Raw genomic sequence first — 16,211 nt, 5'->3', positions numbered from 1 at the left:
GCTAAAGAAACTCGAAAACTTCTGTTACAAAACCGGATTTAAAAAAATTTTCGAGTCCGGACTCTATTTTGATCTATAAATGCTTCCGTCCCTTGCTTCCTCTGTACGCTTTTTCTCTCTGTTACTCTCACTTACTCTTTCTGCACTCGACGAATTAGCAGCGCGCGTACGTTCATCTCCGGCGGATTTCACAGTGAACTTGAAGTCCGTAGTTTTCAGGTATAATCTGCTTCATTTTCGCTGAAGATCGGTTCTTATGCTCATTTCTCCTAGTTTCCTCCTTCTCTCTGAAACCTTCGCCTTATCGCTCCAGCTCTCTTTTCCATGGTCATTAGAGCTGGAGATTTAGCACCTAATCCCTTCTTTAGTTTTCATGCCTCTGCATTTGGATTTTGTGTCTCTATTATAGTAGATAGATGTTAATTCAAGGTATTTATTTTGCTAGTTTTTGTTTTTTCTGGAGCAATTGATCTGTCTATTTTGTTCTGCATAAGATTAGATGATATTATGGTACTATTTCTGGTCGCGATTGATTATATTATATTCTATGATGCTTAGGTACTATTTGGTTTATATTGATTTTTTTTAATCCATGAAACATGCGATTGATGTTGGAGAAACTCTACTTCTGCTCTTACTAGAAATAAAACGGGAAAGATAAATTAGAAAAAAAAATTGAGCCTTAGATGGTGTGTGACTTAGCTTATAAGTTAATCAAACCACTGTTTATAATATTTTTTGGGCTTATAAACTTAAAAAAAAAAAAAGCCGGATCAGCTTTTTTCATTTTGGTTAATTTATCTTTTTAGTGATTTTAACCATAAATGTGCTTTTCATTTTAAAATTTCATCATATATTCATGGTTTTGAATCACGGTCACAGTCATGCCTAACGGAAATAGGCCTCTAACAGTTGTAAGGAAACGGTAACTGTCTGGTGCGAAGTAAATTTTTTTGAAAAATTTGTAAAGTTGATGAAGTGAGTAGATATTGGTAGATAAATGTAAAATTCAGATCCATAAATATATAATAAGTATAAATACATCAAATTATATGTTATTAATAATGCACAAGTCAAATTAATTCTGAAAAATAATTCAAATTAGAAAAAAAAAACATAAATCTATTGGTTGGGCAAACTAACGCATCATACTATAAATTTAACAATAACCTAACATCAAACAAAATTTTCTTCAACAAATATGCAAAAAATAACAAATAATACTCACCTTTTGCAAGAAGTAGTTGGAAGGTGAAATTTTGAGAGAAAATGTGATAAAAATAGTAGTTGGAAGGTTGGAACACATAGAGAATTAAAAAAAATAAAGAAGGCACCACATGTATATGTTTTTTGTCAATTTAATTATTGAGGTAACGGCCGTAAATAATGATCGTTACGTAATGTGAAACCATAAATATATCTTATTTAATATTTTTTTAGTAATTTTAACCGTAAGCTCAAATCTGCAACATTGTTAATTTGTGTCTTAACACTTATCTATGACTCCCACCCTGCTCAAATCTGCAACATTGTTAATTTGTGTCTTAACACTTATCTATGATTTTCTCCTCATTAATGATGCGGTGACTCTTTCTCAAGTGACTATTTGTTGATGCTTTGTGGATCAGATACTAATTCCTGAAAATGAAAATGTTGTCTTTCAAAGAGTAAGTGATGTAGATGACTTGCATGAATTTTTCAGAAATAATGGAGCATAGTAAATCTTATGCATGAAATACAAGCTTGGTCTGGAGAACAGAGTAAAAAGTTGTATAGTATCAATTTCTATGAGTTGGTAGTTTTAGTTGGGTACTTGGGTTATATTGTATTATCAGAGGAGTCAAAAGCAGAATGGTATTTAATGGGTTTTTTAATATTAAAGTTGGAAAAAGTGTATTCATTTTATTATAAAAAAATGCATGATTTGGTTTTCCTGTTTTGCTATGTAGCACATCAATTAGTTGGCCTTGAGGAGCATTTAAGAATTACCTCCTGGGTACTGGCCCAAAAGTTGAACCTTGCTCAACAAGTTGGGGAACAAACCCACTTGCCAAAGGAGCAAACCTTTGGGGTTGCATTGAGTACTTTAATTGGCTCGTTTTAAATACCTTCCTTTTCTCTTTATTTTCCCTTTTGTTTCACCAATTGTTAATTCTGGAAACTCTGATTGGTCTTTTCATTGAAAACAATGATTCAGCATACATTAGTTGCAAAAATGAGTTCAAGAGGTGGGGGTGGAAGGGCTTCAACTGCTGGTGGTAGTAATAATGCATCATCCAGGGGGAAAAATGCATCAGAAGTCTCTAGCCCTAAGGCTGAGCAGTTGGGTCAAGGTGTGGTAGACATTAGTTTGGATGATGGGGCATGGGAGGTTATGTCACGGAAGCCTAAGAACAGAGCTGGAAGCAGTGCTGCAAAACCCTGGGGTTTTCAGAACTCTAATCCTAAAGCATGGGGACACCCCGATGTGATACATGAGCAAGGCATGCGAAATAATGGTGGATCAGGAAGGATGTCTGCAAATGCATGGTCAACTCAAGCTTTGGATTCTAAGAGGCCAACTAACAGAGGAAATACCAGGCTGCAATCATCCAATAGGGGCTCAGAGAACAACTATATGGCTCCACAATCTGTAATTCCCCCACCACTGGAGCATGGATGGAATTGGCAATCTAGAGCTGGTGCAACTGTTCCTAATATTTCAGAAGATGGTAAAAAAAAAAATGAAGATACTGAAGTTAGCAAGGAAAATGATGTTGATGATGAAGATGATGAGGATGACGATGCCATTGATGATACAGATGATGAGCTTCTTAGTGAAGACTTTGATTCAGATGCTAGCCAAAAGAGTCATGAGACTCGCAAGAATAGCAGATGGTTCAAGAAATTTTTTCAGAGTTTAGATAGTTTGACTGTTGAGGAGATCAATGAACCCGCAAGACAGTGGCACTGTCCAGCATGCCAAGGTGGTCCTGGTGCCATTGACTGGTACAGAGGCCTGCAGCCCCTGATCACACATGCCAAAACAAAGGGATCAAAAAGGGTGATGCTTCATAGAGAGCTAGCAGAACTTTTGGATGAGGAGTTGCGTAGAAGGGGAACTTCAGTTATTCCACCTGGTGAAGTATTTGGAAAATGGAAAGGTTTAAAAGATGAGGAAAAAGATCATGAAATAGTTTGGCCTCCAATGGTTATCGTTATGAATACAAGGCTTGAACAGGATGAGAATGATAAGGTATTAATTTTTTATTTTTGGTAATTAAATTTTGTGGGGTTCATCACTCAGGGGTTTTATTTTGTGTGAAGTTAAGTTTTTCTGCCCTGCCAGATTTGTTTGCTTGATTTGTTGCTGCTTACTAACACTTTATGTGTATTAAACTGGATTTTAGTGGATTGGAATGGGCAATCAAGAGCTTCTTGACTACTTCAATGGATATGCTGCTGTGAAGTCTAGACATTCGTATGGTCCGCAAGGACATCGCGGGATGAGTGTTCTGATATTTGAGAGCTCTGCAAGAGGTTATTTGGAAGCTGAACGACTGCATAAGCATTTTGCTGAACAGGGAACTGATAGAAATGCTTGGGATCGTCGTCGTGTCTTGTTCCATCCAGGTGGTAAGCGCCAACTCTATGGTTACATTGCAGTTAAGGAAGACTTGGACATCTTCAATCAGCATTCACAAGGTTCTCTCTTCTCTCTCTCTCTCTCTCTCTTCTCTCTCTCTCTTCGTGTGTCTGTAGTGGTATCTTTCTATCTATTAATATACACTGCTAAGGATTTTGTTTTGGAACTACTTTTTCCTATGTAATCAGTATTTGTTGATAATCCCTTCTGCCTGTCCTTTTCCACAACCACCAAAAGTATTACAAAAATATGATTAATCTAATATGATCATCAGTTGGTTGACACTCGGTTATGTTGATTAGGGAGGTCGAAGCTGAAATATGAGATGAGGTCTTACCATGAAATGGTGGTGCACCAAATCAATCAAATGAGCGAGGATAACCAGCAACTTATTTGGTTGAAGAGCCGGGTTGATAAAGAGCAAAGGAAGACCAAGACTCTTGAGGAATCTCTTGAAATAGTGTCTGACAAGCTGCGCAAGACTACAGAGGAAAACCGCATTGTAAGGCAGAGAACCCAGATGCACCATGAACAGAGCCAGGAAGAGGTAATGCTGCTTACTGCATATAAGTAATCACATTTGAGTTGACTTTTAGCGGAGAATGCTGTGTGCGTGTTACCTGTTAGGAAAGCCCTTGATGCAAATGTTGTTCCTGAAAAGGAAAATTAGAATGGAGGTGGGGGAAATCCTCAAGAGAAGCACTTAGTTTCTTTTCAGTAAAAGTATCTTTGAGTGCATGTGCAGGCATATAAATTGAACTTTACGATATAGTAATGGAAGGGTTATCTTGGACATCTCACATATTTATTGGCTTCTGCTAATTTATTATGATAACTGGAATAACTTCTTTATTAGCATCTTGATGTCAATTAAAGCATGCTCTACTCTGATATTCTCATTGCCTTGAGCTTTATCATACTGTGTTTGAGCTCTTAGTGAATCCTCAAGGGAAAAATTGAGTGAGTGAAAGGTTTAATTTCATTTGAAGAATGAGTACATTGGTGATGCATAGTGTAAAGTTTGCTTTGAATTTGACTCACTTCTGGGTATTTTTAATAGCATGCTGACAATTCTGTCTAAACTTCTTTCAACTAAATTTAATGATTGATGAAGTTGGATTTCCAAGAGCAATTTTTCAAGGATCAACTCAAAGTTATCCATGAAGCAAGGGATGCAAAGGAAGAGGATTTTGAGCATCTACAACAGAAGGAAAGGGAGAAAGCAAAGCAGCTAGGTGCAAATCCTTCTAATACTGAGGAATATAGGCGCAGGTATGTAATTGTTTGAACTGATTGGAGTAGTGTAGAAAATAGGTGGTTTAATGGTAAATTTTGGGGAGGTTATTGTCGAATCTTTTATGGTATGTTCCATTTTGTGTCTGAAGGGTGGAAGAAATGGAGAAATTTATCCAATTTCAAGACAAAGAGATGAAAGACTATGTAGCAGAGAGAGATGGGCTTATCAAAGCACATGAGGAGAAGTTTGCTGCAATGAAGGGGAGGCATTGGAAAGAAGAGTTTGAGTTAGAGAAAGAGTTTGATGCTGAACTAACATCTTTGATGGAGAAATACACACATCCACAGAGCGCAAAAGGTTCTACTAATATTTGATGCTCCATGCGTAAGTGGGAACAAACTTTACAAATTCCTAAAGTTTGAAGACATTTTGATATTTTACTCTTTGATCACCTGCAAAGAATAGGAAAGCCAAGTTGTGTGAGTCCCTGTGGCCTTTCTTTTGATGGACCTTGCTTTCATGTATGGGTAACATGACTAAATGAAGATTGAAAATTTTAAAAATTTTACTATGGTGCCGCGGAAACGTTATGCAACTAACAGCTGGCTGGTCTCGTCATTCACTGTCAGTTGCCTTTTCCCATCTGGGAGGTAACCATGCGTCCTTAGTGATGTGTCAGCTTTGGGTTGGATTGATTTTTAAAACATCGCTAATTTTGTCTAGGGTGAAGAACCAAAAATGTATATTATGTGGTTTGGCATTTTTATAATTAGGGATTTTTTTTTAACAAATTAGTGCTCTAAAAATAATGCCTCTTTCAAGAAATGGACAACTGAAAGTGAGTTTTGCTAGAAAGATTTAAAAAAAATAAAAAAGCGCTATTAAATTAACTGTTTCTTATTGTAATGTTTTAATTATAAAGAATTTTATATTATAAGTGAATATTAATAAATCAATTGATAACATTATAGTTGGACCTTTATGAATTCTTAATAAAATAAAGCACTATTTTATATTTTGTTTAAATTCCCCTTAATTTAAATTTAATTTCAGGAAATATTTAGATAAAATTACAATTTATTGAAAAAAAAATTTAACTCAAAAAGCCAAAGTTAAGGATATTTTTAATTGATTTTTCATTATGTATGGCAAAAAAAAAAAAAGAAAATATTTTATTATTTCAAAAAATATTTTCTATGAAAAATAAGTTACTTTTGCAAAAATAAATAGTCTTATGAAATGGAAGAATGGCGAGGATTATCAAGAAAGACAATTGATTGATTCAATTTCCCTCCTATTTTCCATGCCAAAGGTCAAATTTCAATCAAACACACTTTAATCAATTCCCCTATTTTGATGTCCTTTTTGCTATTAAATGTTATGATAATTTTACAAGTCTGACACAATTTAAAAGATTAAAAAAAAAAAAAATCCTTCTGGAGGCTTTTAGTTTCTGCTCAAGTTTGTAACGGTTTTATTGGTTGTTCTCCTCATTTGTAATTTTTTTTTATAGTGCCTCTTTTATTTACTTGCGTATAGCTGATAGTTAATATTGATAATAATTGTTTTATATTAACTGTTTATTTAATTATTAGCAGTGATATATAATATGATTAATATATATATATATATATATATATATATATATATATATATATATATATATATATATATATATATATATATATTATTAAAATAAATATATAATTAATAATTTATTATATTATATAATTTATTTTATAATTAAAATAGATCAATAAAAATTAAAATAAAAAAATGTGAGCAAATGTGCAATATATATAGTTTCTTATATGCAATTTGAGAGGAAGATAAAGTTTTTTCATTTTAAAATACTAATATTTAATTAAAAATAACTCTAATTTTATAATTTTTTAAATTACAAAGAATATATCAGCTGAATAATAATAGCTGTTGAATTGAAATAACAGTTAGGTGTAAAACTTCCATCAACTACTCTAATTTTTCAATCTAAGCGACTCCTAAGTATTCATATTAATCAGCGATTATTATTATTATTACTCTCTTTCCTTGTTATTGTTCTTACACTCTATTGCAGCTATTTCCCAAATGTTAAACAACTCTTGAGTTCTGCCATTGCATCAATAGCCAAAAAGATGAGGATGCGATCTCCATCTTTCAACATTTTTGTACATAAAAGAGAACGCTCATCGAGTACGTACATGTTTTTAATCAACAATTTTATTTTGGATGTAGTTATTATAAACTTTTTCATGTATAATAATGAATTTAACAGTTCTTAGATAAAATATTTTAATAAGATGATAAATTTGAATCTCCTAGTAAATATTTATCTTAAGGATGGTTAAACTTATTATTTTATAAAAACAAAGTTACAATAATAGCTGCACAACCATCAATTCTGCATTGGTTTCACACTTTTGAACCTTTCCCTGAATATTTATTATATATAAATAGAGAATTAAATGGTCAAGAAATAGACACTGGTGTTGGAAACACACCAATGTAAGTGTAATGCTCCTCTCCCCTTCCCAATTAAAATAAATAAATGGAAAACAATTAATAGGAAAACAATCGGATGATGGACCTGAATAAGCCCTTTGAGCCATGATAAGATTAAAGGCTTGGGTTGGATGGTAATTGGTCTCTGTTGAAGCAAGGGACTGCCAATGGTAGGCAATTTATTAGACCTTGATTCCTTCCAATTCCACAACACCCTCTATCTGTAACTTCAAATCCTGCACCCCATATAATCATCTTACTTCACATCTCTCCAAGTTTAGGATATTATTATACTAATAAAACTCAAATATCGATGTATTTACCATATGAAGTAAGGTTGTTGAGTAAATCAAAGAAAGCTTTGTAAGTGTTTCCATAAACAAACACTGTGCCATTTTGCGTATGTTCCTTGTTTAGCTGATCGACCGTAGACTTGAGTGGCATATTGAAAATTTCAACCATATCATTAACAAATGATACACACTTTCCTGGAGGAGCAACACCAGTGGCTAGTTGGTTTGGGATGCATCCAAGAGGACCCACCGCTGCCAACAAGAACTTTCTAAGTCCTAAACCATGTAGCACCTGCATGCAAAAACAATGAAAATTTTGCAAACCATATTGATTATATATTGAGTTGAAAGCATAAATATAGAAATTGAACAGAAACATTAAAAAAAAAAATGCAACTCATTATGAAAACTATGTAACACATTACAAAACTGTTCATCATATGTAACGAGCTGAGCCATATCATTATATTTAGCAATTCATTAATTGACCAAGAAAGATCAAATTGCTTAATTTTCTCATACCGATAGTTGCTCTGTGTAGCTTTTTATGGGAAGATCAGCATAGTCTTTAGGGTTGTAATTGAAACTGGTAGAGTACATTGAAGGCAAGAGATAATTATTAATGCAGTCATTGCTTCCTACATTCATGATAACCAAAGACTTTGCCAGATACTGGATGAGCTTCTTGTCTTCCATTTGGGTCTTTAATTGGCTTAAAGTACTTGTAAAATTTTGAATTTGCTGGCTTAAGGCATAGCGATCTCCCTGTACGTGCAATCAAATTAATTAGCAATGAGTTTTTCTTAATTTCTTTTTTGAAGAAAATTGAAGTTTGAGGTACCAGATATTTCCCGGTCTCATCAAGAATTCCTGCAGCCGCTGAAGCATAATTTACTCCGTTAAGTATGTCTCTCCCTGTTGAGAAAGTAATTGCAAAGGGTGGAAGAGGAGGCAACCCTATCAAATCTCCTACAACGTTCAAAGTTCCAAAAAAAATTAGCAACCCTTTAATTTGATTTCTATATTCATATAGCAACTTACCAAGCTAGCCCTTATAAATAAAATTGAATGAGCACTACTGTGATAGAGAAGCAATTACTAGCTAATGAGATTTATGTTAGTTAGTGGTGCTGAAATTATTTTTAGAACTGAATTATCCAGTAAAATCTCGATAAGGAAAATGAAGCAATTAATAAAAATACCTAGAAAATCAATTATAGTTAGAAATCAATACCGTATGGGAGGCAGTTGGATTTTGCCAAAGAATTTAAAGTAGTTGTTATTACCATCATCTGCTATATAAGGAGTCTCCAAACACAAACATCGCTGAAAATTGCGGTGGTGTTGCAGCTGATCCTATTGAACAATAAATTAAATAGGACTACTTGCCAAATTAAATAATTAATGATCTACAAGACTTAATTCATTTTTCTTTCAATAGCATGCCATAAAGAGTAACGGCGGAAGACAAGGAAGAGATAAAATAGTAACGGCGGATGAAGAAATAAAATGGGACCCATTGTTGTCTTAATAGATCAAATTCAATTTGGTTTTCTCTTTCTCTTTTTTTATTTCAAAAAATTAACAGGTAAAAGTACAAGATCGTTGCTGGGGATTAGTCAAAATTACAAAAGTTGAAAAATTAATCCCATCGTTTTTCGAGGGCCCTTGCCATGCCTGTCCCATTCAAAATTGATGCCGTATCCCATCCAACTTGCTCAGAGGCTCTTTCAAGGCAATCGAAAGCAGTAGATCCCATCACAGTTTCTCTTGAATACACAACAACTCTACGAGTCTGAATTGAAATCAAATTTTGTTTACTTTATTTTCTTGAATTGAATTAAGTAGGGATTGATTTGATTTGATTTGAATCGATTCAATCGAATCAAATTAAAAAGGGCCTTAAACCAAACTGGCCAGAATCATTGGCCATTCCTAAAAAGGCGAAACTAAAGGCGTGCAGGTGCAGTTATTATAGAGCTTTTTATACAGGGATTGCGATGTTTCGCATTTAATTAATTTTTTCATCTTGTTCTATGTTGCGTGGAGATTATAATGAGAATTAAGATTTTCCCACCCTGATTCCTTGCAATCCTACTCGATAATAATATTTTATTATTTTTAATTAAAAAATTAATTTATTTTTATATATTTAAGTATTTAAATATTATAATTTAAAAAAATGTATATATGTATTATTAAGATTGTATTGAAAATTTATAATTTTTTAATAAATAAATTTATATTGTATAAGAATAAATTAAATAAAAAAAGGAAAATTTATGTGGAAAATCGCTCCACTTTATCTCATAGCGAAGAAGCTTTCGCCTCGATCTAATCTTCTACGGGTGAGAACGGTAGAGCAATTTTCCCTCTTTTTTTCTGCCTTGTTGCCACCTCTAAGGATGTCAGAGCAAGGATGAGTGAGGTGTGAGAAGGGTATTTTAGGAATTAAAATTTATTTTTATTTATTAATTTATTTAATTATATATATATTAAATAACGATAATTTTAATTGAAATTGGATGAAGAAATTATATTATTAAAGTTAATTATTCATAATTTTAATTTAATAGATTATTAAATATTAAAATTAAAATTTTTGTTTTATCAAATTTTGTAGATCATCTTATAATTAAAAAAAAAAAATGCTAAGATTTTACTTGGTAGGGACATTTGCATAATTGTAGTTGCATATGGGGCCTCCATTTAGCATTGAGTTTTACAATATATTTGGAAACTTTTTCCAAATATTTTCTCTTTGTTGTTATTATTATTGTTTATTTTATTTAATTAAAAAAAATAAATGAAATAAAAATAAAATTAGTTTTTCTTATTTATATAATTAAAAAAAAGAGAGAGAAAAGAAAGTTATAATGAATTTAGAATTTTATCATATGTTTTTAGAAAAACTTTAATGAAAAGGATAATTAAATCATTTTTTCCATAATTATATTTATTTTCTCCATAAATTAGGGAGATGTTTTTTAAATAAAAAAATATAATTATCTCTCTTTTATTGTTTTAATTATATTTTCTTTTTTTATTTTTTACACATTTAAATAAAATATTAATAGTCAAAAGTTTTTTCTACAAAATATAATTTAATAAATAATTTTATGATTTTAATATTTATTATATTTAAAAAATATTTTAATAATAACTTTAATATTTATCACAAACAAATATATAGAAAGCTGTAAACGCTTAGCGACTAAGTTTTCGATTTCTATAAAGCACGTCCTCACTCTCTCCCGCACCTAACACATCTTTATTTCTCCCGTACCCTATTCTTAAACCGACTTTGCCTTTGTTGCGATTCCCAAAAAAAAAAAAAAACTAAAAAAATTAATCAAAATCTAAAAATAAAAATAATAACCGATGGTTATGATGATGTTTATCAAATCCCAGTTTCCAAACACAAACAGAAAACCCTAAAAAACCGAACGTTCTCTTTCCCTCTTCGCTTTTTCTCCCTCCCTTTCTTTCTTCGTAACTCCCAAATCAACCCAATCTCTCTCTTCCACTTCACTCTCCTTCGTCAGATCCGTCAGATCTGTAACCTTCCTAGCTCGGCTCCTCGCAAATCCACACGATTTCACTTCCAGATCTATTTCACGCGCCTCCAACCTGACTGCACGCGCCGCTGGTATGGTTGTGAACGGAAGGCCTTTAAAGAGAATGAAGAGGAGAGTCACCGCTGATCTCTGCGATTTTCTTACCTTCCCTTCCGGCTTTGAACCTCCCCGGGGACCTTTCAGGACTAACGTCAAGGCCTTTTTGATGGAGCATGCACTGTTCCCGCCGCCAACCTCGCTCTTCCCTCATCTAATGACCTGGCAGATCTCCTTTCGAGTCGGCGATCTGAAGGAAGGCCTCGATTCGGCCCCTGCGGTTGCCTGTTTGGATATCGTTGAGGAGGATGTCGCTAAATCCAGATCCGTGTACTGCGACCAGTGCCGAGTCGTTGGTGAGTTCACTCACCCCGAGTCAGTTGACGTCGAGTCATTGCAAAATTTTTTTCTTTCCGGTTTTTCTCCGGTTGCCAGTCGCTTAGGGCGGGAAATCCAACGCTTCTGTCCTTTTTTTAATCCTTTTCCCGAAAATCGAAAAATTAAAATGTCGCGTGTAAACGATTGTTTATCTCATGAGATGGAGCGGGCGTCATAAATGAGCACTTGTTGTTTTTTTGTTTGATGGTTTCTTGTTAGAAGCTGGAGCTTGGAAAGACCCACATATCTTGGTAGGAATACGGACAACGAGACAGCTAAATAAACAAAATGAGACGGTAAACAAGTGTGAGAAGTAGTGTTATATCGTGAGAAAACGGGGACGAATTGGAACGGCTGTTACTTGTAGGCGTGGCTAATGTGGGGCCCAGCCGACACTGACATGTAATTAGTGGAGGATGCACGAGGCACTTGCACTGATTTGATTTGTTTATTTATTTTTGGTGGCAACCACTTTCATCTTTGTCTTTTTGCGGTGGCATATTTGTGATTTGGATCGAGATGCGTCCTTCTTATATTGTGGGAACGGACTTTCATGATGTTTGGCTTGCTTTGCTGTCATGGGTTTCCTTGTAGTATTGCCTAACCTATGCGCTTTTGCCAAGTCACCTATACCTTATTACCTCTCTTATTGGTGGATAATCTTTGTTTAATAAAATAATTGCATTGCACTGCATTTTAGTTGAGCCTCTTCATGTTTTGGAGTCGGTAAAGATGGCCTAATGGTATCAATATTCACTTTCATTAACAAAAGAAACACTTAATTAGCTGTTTAATGCTGTCCAGTTGAGTTAATCTTTTATATATATTGCCACCGGCAATGTGGGACGCCAATGAATTTCTCAGGTGTTATAGAAATGTATTATGATTATTTTGATGTTCCGGTTTCTTTTTCTAATTACCGATATTCTATTCCTTAATCTTATTAATAAAAATTTACCTTAATTTATAGGATGGAGTGGGCACCCCGTATGCTGCAAACGTTACCATTTTATCATCAAGGCTGATGGGAATTCCATTGGTGGTTATCACAAACCGTGCACATGCTGTGGAGATGTCCTGCATATCTCAGAATTGAGGTCAGACTCGTTAGATATTCCTTTCAGAGCTTCTCTTTTTTTGTATTCTTTTTTAATTTTTCACAGCGATAGTTTGCTTGGAGCTAGTGTGCCGTTCCTTTATTTTATCTTTTAATTGTGACTGCAGTATTTGACTAGGGGTGCCAATGCAATGTGCTTGGACTATTTACAAGTGTGGTTATAATGCAATAATATATTTGATTCATGCGAAACTATATTGTTTCTTTATGATCCTTACATGTAATGTAATGCATGTTTAGCTGGAGGGGCTTGTTCTGGGAAATTGCACCTGCTCATTATGTATATATTTTCTGGTTATCACATTGTTTATTTTTATCATCTTCTATTTTACCCATTTTTAATTGAATCATAGAAAATGCCAATGAGCAAAGATTCTTATTATCATTGAAGACTGAGTACGTAGCATTGTGTTGTGGTTTTGTTGGATGTTATTGAATGTTATATTTGTTGCTACTTTTGTGTCTTCAGTTCCACTGGCTTTTGATGCACATTTTCATTTGGTTTATTCGTGCAAGGGATTATGCTAATATCTTAGATGTTTGCGACCTCTTACTGACTTGAAGTTTTTGTATTTGCTATCTAAATGGCATTTGATGAATTCTGTGAGTTGTGCATTTCAGATGTAAGACATGCAACCATGTGACGACTACGGATGATGTTGAAGATTGGATATATCATCAGTTAGAAGACACCACTCATCTTTTACACGGCGTTGTCCATTCAAATGGCTATGGTCACCTTCTTAGGGTCAATGGCAGAGAAGGGGGCTCCAAGATCCTTTCTGGATGTCATATCATGGACTTTTGGGATCGTTTATGTAAGACTCTTGGAGTCAGGTTAGTATTCTTGATTGCAGTTTGAGTTTCTTACATGTCTGATAAAATTTTTCAATTTCATTCTTGCTTTTATGCGAGACTATCTTGTTCTATAATCTATTTGTTTTTGTGCATAAAATATTTTGTTTAGGCCTGCTAATATATCTTCAATTAATTGGTGTGGTTCTTTGAGTTTAATTAATAGACATTTCACGGTCTAGATGGAGAGTTTGCATTTGTGAAGATAAGGATAGTAGATTTACCCTTAAGAATGTAAATGAGCATAGAATTGCTGAAGTTTCATCTATGGTTGGTATGCAATATGTATTTCAGGGTGCTGTCATTATGGATTATTGAACATGCAGCATTGTCAGATCATGTGATAATTTTGATAAAAGTTGGTTGATGCTACTTTTTGGATATTCTATTTGATGCTTCTCTTGACATCGAAGGCTTTGAATTACTATACATATAAATATAATGAAGTTGAATGTGCAATTTCACTGTTCTTGTATTGCAGATCAAATTAGATTTAATATCTTAATATCTTTTATTTATCCTTTTGGATATTGATAATCTGTACATTAGTATGAATCACATTAGGATCATATGTTCTCATCCAATTGTTACGACTAGTTAAACCAGCTCTATTTTCTTTTCCACACATGAACAGAAAGGTCAGTGTTATGGATGTGTCGAAGAAGTATGGATTGGATTACAGGCTTCTTCATGCTATAACCAAAGGCCGTCCGTGGTATGGTGACTGGGGTTATGAATTCGGTGCTGGTAGTTTTGCTTTGACCCTTGATGCTTATAAGTCGGCTGTTGAAACTCTCTCCAGCATACCCTTGTCCATATTTCTTTCTCAAGGGCGGAAGCCACGCACTCGCTTGCAGGATATAATCTCATTTTACCAATCTTTGTCGGACCATGAGCTTGTAAATACAAGAGATCTCTTCTGTTATTTGATAAGTTTGATCCAAAATGCTCACAAGTCTCCATCAAGGGTTGAGGATTCTACCAGCAAGAAGCGTCGTTCTTGCACAGGGATTTCTCCTTCATGGAGTAAGGCTGATGTTGAACATGTTGAAGAAGCCATGTTCAGAGTTCTTGGGCGTCTCTGGGTCCAACTGGGTAAGTTGGCGTGCGCTGAGAGGTGCTGTTTGCAAAGTGGCTCCCCCCGAGCTCCTTGATCATTGCCTTAAGGAACTTGGGGGGAAAGCGGCAGCTGATGGAATGATTGTTGGTACCCGATGCAATCCTGATTCAGGCTCTTTTGAGTACAGGTTAGCCACTACTCTACATGCCATTTTAGTCATTATTGGTATGCATAGTAAGATCAGCAGTGAATTTGGGGAAATATTTCAGTTCTTCAGTTTGCTTGGTGTTTATACTTTACTTAATGATGTAACTTTGAGAAAAAATTTCTTAGAAAACAAGGTCATGAATGTTTGGGTCAAATATAGGTTCAATTTGGGTGCTAGTAGGTGAATATTGTTAGGACTTGGGATTATGGTCTATTGGCCTTCTTCCTTTTTTTCTTTCAAATTTAATGCTTTATAATTCCAGTGAGTTAAGTTTCTAAATCTTAACATTTCAATTCGTTGCAGGCTTGAGCCTGGAAATCCTCCTTCAAATGTTGTCAACATTGGCATTGGTTCTTCTATAATTACCTGCCCATCTGAAGAAAATCTCATGCAAGACCTGAGATTTCTTTATGAATGCTTGCTACACCCTAGGACCATGGTGAGTTACGGAACTGAAGCCACAAGGGATCTTGCTATTGGTTCAGCTGAAAAGCTTCTCGACTGCAAACAGTTTGTGAAAGAGTACATGGCTGAGAAGGTATTTCAAATTACTAACCCACCTGTTATATGCATCTCATGTGATGTGGAAATAATGGATCAGACAGAAGAAAATGCTCCAAACTACCCGCCAGAACTAGTTGTCTTGCCCCCAAATGCTACTGTTTCTGACCTCAAGCTTGAAGCATCAAGGGCATTTCAAGAAGTTTATTTGATGTTCAAAAAATTCCATGCTGAAGAGCTTCTTGGCTGTAGCGGTGTTGACGATTCCACCCAGGTCAAACTCTTGTTAGGGTCAACTGAATTTGTTAGACTACGGGGGAGATGCCTTGGGAAAAATGGTCTTTGCAAATTTAGAATGGAGAGAGGAATTGAGAGATGGACTGTTGATTGCAATTGTGGTGCTAAGGATGATGATGGAGAGAGAATGTTGGCTTGTGATGTGTGTGGTGTGTGGCAGCACACAAGGTGTTCTGGTATTCCCGACTCGGATTCTGTGCCTGCTAAGTTTGTTTGCCATCGATGTAGAGCTTCTGGCCAAGTGACCAACTCTAGTGGGTAGTGGAAGGATGAAACACACTGATTCTGTTGGTGGCAATGGCAGCAGCTTTGGAAAGAGCGTGTCAAATCTGTATGGTGTCTTTTTGGAGTTTTTAGCGCAAAGTGCATTTGTACATAAGAAACAAGCCTAGAAAGTGCATCAATGCAGTTGGTCTCTCTTTCCAATTTTCATGTGATATCCATTTACTATGTACGTCATAATAAGTTAAAATTCACATGTTCAACATAAGATGTTTAAAATTTACATGATCAACACAAGATTT

The 16,211-nt window shown here is 34.6% G+C and overlaps 2 protein-coding genes and 1 pseudogene across 4 annotated transcripts; 2 read left to right on the top strand and 1 right to left on the bottom strand.

Moving 5' to 3' along the window:
* Nucleotides 1–200: 200 nt before the first annotated feature.
* Nucleotides 201–5,251, top strand: LOC131169289 (protein SUPPRESSOR OF GENE SILENCING 3-like). 3 transcript variants are annotated; one of them, XM_058128463.1, is made up of 6 exons: nt 201–219; nt 2,198–3,235; nt 3,390–3,684; nt 3,928–4,172; nt 4,740–4,897; nt 5,011–5,251. In XM_058128463.1, exons 2-6 carry the CDS (start codon nt 2,216–2,218, stop codon nt 5,234–5,236), a joined length of 1,944 nt encoding a protein of 647 aa, XP_057984446.1. In that variant the 5' UTR covers nt 201–219; nt 2,198–2,215; the 3' UTR covers nt 5,237–5,251. The 3 variants fall into 3 exon arrangements, with proteins under 3 accessions (XP_057984446.1, XP_057984444.1, XP_057984445.1); XM_058128461.1 differs by lacking the exon at nt 201–219 and adding an exon at nt 1,692–2,071; XM_058128462.1 differs by lacking the exon at nt 201–219 and adding an exon at nt 1,927–2,081.
* A 2,038-nt stretch (nt 5,252–7,289) lies between these two features.
* On the bottom strand, nt 7,290–9,164 carry LOC110668215 (GDSL esterase/lipase At5g08460-like). The gene is made up of 4 exons (XM_058128464.1): nt 8,892–9,164; nt 8,499–8,626; nt 8,180–8,422; nt 7,290–7,949 (listed from the first exon to the last, which is right to left on the bottom strand). The coding sequence occupies exons 1-4, from the start codon at nt 8,947–8,949 to the stop codon at nt 7,668–7,670; spliced, it is 711 nt and encodes a 236-aa protein (XP_057984447.1). The 5' UTR covers nt 8,950–9,164; the 3' UTR covers nt 7,290–7,667.
* A 2,051-nt stretch (nt 9,165–11,215) lies between these two features.
* On the top strand, nt 11,216–16,119 carry LOC131169123 (PHD finger protein At1g33420-like; annotated as a pseudogene).
* The last annotated feature ends 92 nt before the right edge of the window (nt 16,120–16,211 follow it).

The sequence above is a fragment of the Hevea brasiliensis genome, chromosome 10, assembly GCF_030052815.1.
Source record: "Hevea brasiliensis isolate MT/VB/25A 57/8 chromosome 10, ASM3005281v1, whole genome shotgun sequence".
NCBI lineage: Eukaryota > Viridiplantae > Streptophyta > Magnoliopsida > Malpighiales > Euphorbiaceae > Hevea > Hevea brasiliensis.
The sequence above is the reverse complement of the archived record's forward strand: the minus strand, read 5'-3'. Positions and strand labels throughout refer to the sequence as shown.